This window comes from Corvus brachyrhynchos, unplaced genomic scaffold, assembly GCF_000691975.1.
Source record: "Corvus brachyrhynchos isolate BGI_N302 unplaced genomic scaffold, ASM69197v1 scaffold10, whole genome shotgun sequence".
NCBI lineage: Eukaryota > Metazoa > Chordata > Aves > Passeriformes > Corvidae > Corvus > Corvus brachyrhynchos.
Window position 1 is genome coordinate 3,068,052 of NW_008236180.1, and position 5,221 is coordinate 3,073,272.

The following is a 5,221-nucleotide window of genomic DNA, read 5'->3' on the forward strand; positions in this document are numbered from 1 at the left end:
TCTGCCTCCCGGTCACTGACACATCGGGTGTGAAGCTTGGACTGAAGTTGGTGGAAATGCTGAGGCTTTTCCAGCCCAGCTTGCCAGGACTGAGGATATCAGCCCAGTAACAGCCCGGTGCCATCTCTGTCACATGGCCGAGGACGAGGGCAGGTCAGGATCTGCAGCCACAAAGCAGCCAATACTACTTTGGGCCATACCCAGAAGGTCACAGCCAGCGCTGGTGCTGGTGCCAGCAGAGGAGGGTGCTGGTAGCGCTCTGCCACTCGGGCAGCCTCTCCATTCCTGCCTGCCAGCTGCACACCCAGAACGCTGAAAGCAGCAACTAGACCCTTAACCAGTTCTCTTCCTTTCCCAAGTTGGTCTGGTTACCCCATAGGTTTTGTGAAACGTGAGACTGGATGTTCACAACTTTTCCCACTCGCAGTTTTTGGATTGCACAAGATAGAACAGCAGCTTCTGATTAGCCACAAGTCACAAAAGCCCTGTGCAGTGCCAGCTACCAGCTGCACAGACCCCTTGAGAGGCTCTGAAAAGCATCCTGAGCCAATCCCCTCCACAGGCATCACATATTGCCGAGAACAGGGCACCAGCACAGGTCCAGCTCTGGGACCAGTGTGCTGGAGGCGTATGGAGCTTTGTCAAGGGGGTACATCACCACCTAATCGTGGGGCTGGTGAGGTGCTGATGTCCAAGTCTAACACTGTCCTGTTTCTTCACAGCAATTCTCAGCGCTGACTGAAGTGCTTTTCCGCTTTCTGACAGAGCCCAAGGAGGTAAGGCAGAACTGGAGAGATGTGTGAGTGCAGCTCTGGTCAGAAACTGAGAAAAAATTGTGTTACTGCTCTTTCTCTTGAGCAGGTAGAAAGGTTTCTGACTCAGCTCTCAGACTTTGCCACCATGAATAAAATCAGCTTGGGCCCCCTGAAAAACATTGTCAAAAGTATTCTTCTGGTACCCAACGGTAAGTGATGTATTTGCATATGCTGCCCTGAGGCCAAACTGTCCCAGCCATTCCTGCAGGGCTTGGTTTGCACAATAAGTGTTAATGGTAGCTAATACAGTGCTTAGCACTTAAGAATCAAAACTTCCCCTATTTGGTGACTCTGTATTCTTTATACCCTGCCTGCATGCACATTTCACAAGCTTAAGTAAACTCCCTTAAATATCTGTGCATTAAATGCAGCACAAGCAGTGTGACAACAGTGCTTGGTTTAAGCAGTGCCTGTAAATCCCTTTTGCCAGACCAGGGCAGCCTCCTGTTGGCACCGAGTCTCTGCAGGAACTTCCACCCCAGTGACCCAGTGCTGGAATTCCTCCAAGGACAAGCGCTGTTGGAGACAAATAAGACCGTGCACACCCGTTTGGGGTGGGCTGGGGACCGGTGCAGTTCTAGGCCATGTGAAGGAGACAGCTGACCTTGCAGTCTGGTTCTAGAGAAACACTTAATGTGTCCAGCTCTTTCTCATTCATAAACAGTGAGGAAGAGGTTTGGGGGGATTCCACTGGAATACCCCAGACTCCAGCACTTTATAGGATTACTGTGATGTTGTGGCTGCCGTTTGACATGGTAATGTATCAAACACTCCACGGCACATTCATCCCATTGATCCTTCTTGTTATTAATAGTCCCTTGCTATTACCCTTCAGCCCTGGCTTCCCTGTAGCTTCCTTCACAGCCCGGATCCTGAGCACAGCTGTTTTCTGAATTTGTTTTAAAGTTGTTCTACTGCTTCAAGCCGCTTTTCCTATCCAGGAGTACAATAATTTTCTTTCCTGTGAGGATTTAATGAGGAATTTGCATTTTTTCCCATCCTGATTCAGGCCTTGGTGCCCTCATCTTGTCGTTCCTGTGCTCTGGATTCAATCCCGTTGTAACTTTTCCTCAGCTCTGAGATGCCACAGACGATATCCGAACAGATCACAGCAGATAACTTAACTCTGTGCTACACAGCCGGAAAGCCACGTGGGGCTGGCAGTCTCCTTGAATTTATGAGATGCCTGCTCTTGGCTTCAGAGATCAGAATCCTTGTAAAGGTCCCTGTGCTGCCTGGGCCCCAGAACAAAGGGGGAAGGCGCAGCGGGGGAAAGTGTTATGTGCACACGTTCACACCCATCATCCCAAACACAGCAGGTAGGTCAAATTAGCAGCCCGCCAGCCTTAACAGTTCTCCTTTAACAAGCAAAGCGGCTACAGGAGAGAAAGCAGCAGCTTCAAAACATAACCGCTGCCGCTGTTCCCATGGATACCTGCAATGGGATCTCGCCCTCTCCCAGGCACTCCCAGAGCCCGGACTTTTAAAGCACCGGGCATCTGCAGAGATACCGGCGGACACGACTGGGTTTCCGATCTCCGAGGAGCTGTGGTTTGCTTCAAAACACAGCTCAGAAACAGAGGCTTTCCATCGCCGGGTCCCGTCCCTGCCTCTATGTGACTCAGTAGAGATTAGTTTGACTGAGTAAAAAGTGATTTTTTTCTTCTTCTTCTTTGTGGTGTTTGTTCAGGTGCCCTGAAGAGGAATTTGTCTTCAGAACAAGTCAGAGCAGATTTTATTGCTCTAGGTAGGTCATGTGCTTTCCACTAAATAAAAGATAATTAATATTTATCACATATAGTAATCTCATGTGGTTTCCCCCCACAGGCCTCAGTGAAGAGAAAGCCAGTTATTTTGCAGAACAGGTATTTATATATTTTTGCTTGTTTCTAAGCTAACAAAATGTCAGTTCTGTGAGTGGGAACTCATAAAACCCCACTGTGCTCCTGAGCTATGTCGGCACTTTGGGTTATTTTCTTCAAAACCAGCGTGGGATTTTGAACTGAAGATCCTCAGAGAACTAATAAGGAGCAGTTTGTCTGATGATACCTCTGGTTTGCCAGGGCCTCTCTCCCATCAGTGTCACAATTCCTGCACTGCTGTGTGGCTTTCATGTGATGTTTTTGTGCTTCCCATGCTTTGAGCCCCGAGGTCATGCAGTTACACGAACACATGGCTTTTTGCACAGATATTGTTACACTGAACCAGTGCTAAAACAAAACCAGTGAGTTTCATATACAGAAGTGACAGGGCAGATGGAAATCCTAGCAGGACTCAAATACCTCTGAAAGCCCTCCTGACCACATTAATTCTGTCTTTACTCTGGGCTTCAGCCATCCTCTGCCTTCGTTCTGACTCTTGTTGAAGTTTTAGGTACAAACAGAGGCCTCTCTGAATTAATTGCTGGTGTGTCTTTTGCTCTTGTAGTGGAAGGTGAATTCCCCCACCCTAACACGCCTGGCTGTGGGTCAGACACTGATGATTAACCAGCTGATAGATATGGAGTGGAAGTTTGGAGGTAATAGAGCTACAACATAAACTGGAGGGGTTGGGAAACCCAGCAGCAGATCTTGGCTAAATAACGTTTTATTTCACTGCTTAACTAACAGATTATCTGCCTTCTCTTCTTTCTGACTCACAGTGACTGCTGGGAGCAGTGAGCTGGAAAAAGTGGGAAGTATCTTCTTACAGGTAAATCTCCCACATCACAGAGTTCAGCTTGTAGTGCAGTTGAGGAACAAGCTCCAGCCAGGCATGTGGGAAGCACTGGCTGTGAGGGGAAGGAGAGGGAAGCTGGGTCTCATAGGAACGGGCTCTGTGACTGCATCTTCAGTCTCCAAGTGCTGCTGCCAGCAGAGAGCAGACACGCTGCTGTTTGTTTCTCCTCTGAAGACATGAGGTATCACAGAAACGTGGCCCATTCTGAAAAGCTGTTCAAAAAGTTCAGGTTAGCAAAGGTCAGCCATCTTGGGGAGGGAGGGAAAGTGGGATCAAGGACTTCCAGAGATCTTCCCAATGCCCAGGGAATCTGTTCCTACAGTGGCACTTCTTAAAAAGCCTGTCAGATATGTGTGTGCTGTGCAGCAGTCAAACTCACAGCGGACTCCTGCTCTGCTGTCCTCTCCTGGTGCTTAGATACAGGTCTCTGAACTAAAATACCTCTGCTTTTCCTTTCCCCAAGCTGAAGCTGGTGATTAAAAAAGGGAGCCAATTGGAAAACGTGTATGTTGGTGAGTTAACAGTTCTGGACAAGAGGGAAGCACGGGAAAGCTGCAGTTTGGAGCTCCAAGTGTTGCTGGGGGTGGGGGCAGAACCAGGGCGGGGTCACTGCAAAAGCATCACTGTGGCTACTTCTGCCCCGGCCTCTCCATGGCTGCAGCTGCTCCTGCCAGAGGCACTCTGGAAATGTTTAGGAACACTGACTTTTGGGCATCTTCACATCTGTGCCTCAGTAAACACAGATCTGCCACGGAGCATTGCAGAGCAGCAAGGCAGAGGAGGAAAGTAAGTGATTCCCAAGCATGGAGTGCTCTTGGGAGATCCCATCCCAGGGGAGATCCCAGCCTGGCTAGCATTAAGGAACCAGCTGCTGGGAATCACAGTGGCGAATACTCCCCAGCTTAGGTGAACATGAGTTGCTCCATGGTAGCACCAGAACAGCTTTGCCAATGTTGGAAGTGTAACCTGAAATCTAAGACTTGATGCCTCTTTTTTTTTCTGCAGAGTTAACTTTGCCCCAGTTCTACAGTTTTCTGCATGAAATGGAACGGGTCAAAACCAGCCTGGAAAGCTTCAGCTGAAACTGCACAGACCTGAGCCGACATCTGTCCGGGATGTTTAATTCCTCCTCATGGGCCTGCAGATCTGCTCTTTCCCAGCTGACTCTTCACACTCTGATAAGAGGAGACAAGCTGTGCAATGAGCAGTGGTGTCATGGCCCAGCAGGACCCATCAATCCTTTAGAACCTGAAACTTGGGCTAAGTTTCAGCTTTTTCAAAGCATCTACAAGTTCACTCATCTCTCTTTTTTTTTTTTTTTTACTATACTATTATGAGAAACTGTGGTCAGAAGTAATGTGGATACCTTTACTAAAATAGCAAAGAAATAAACCCATTCCCATCCTACTCCATTTGTATCAGAATTTGATTTTGTGAGAAAAAAGAGAAACAGGAGCAAAGAATAATTTTGAAACTTGGAAGAATTAAGCAGAGAGGACGAGGAAAGCAAGGAGAGTATCTTACCTGGGGAATCACTTAGTGCTCCTTTCAAGCCTCTCCCTTCTCTTGTATTAAGAAACATGTTGATTAGCTTCTTCCCAATTGTGCCTCATTATGGAAAAGTATCTCAGTGGTAGGTGATTTTAAATCTTAAACAACCAAACATCTGCCTCTGTGCACAGGGGGAG

The 5,221-nt window shown here is 47.9% G+C and overlaps 1 protein-coding gene across 1 annotated transcript; it reads left to right on the top strand.

Moving 5' to 3' along the window:
• Nucleotides 1–716: 716 nt before the first annotated feature.
• Nucleotides 717–4,940, top strand: COMMD7 (COMM domain containing 7; the record flags this gene model as incomplete). The annotated part of the gene is made up of 8 exons (XM_008634116.2): nucleotides 717–776; nucleotides 862–964; nucleotides 2,506–2,562; nucleotides 2,643–2,680; nucleotides 3,243–3,333; nucleotides 3,457–3,506; nucleotides 3,997–4,045; nucleotides 4,539–4,940. Coding segments are annotated over 8 exons (525 nt in total), but the record flags the coding sequence as incomplete, so codon positions are not given.
• Nucleotides 4,941–5,221: the final 281 nt, after the last annotated feature.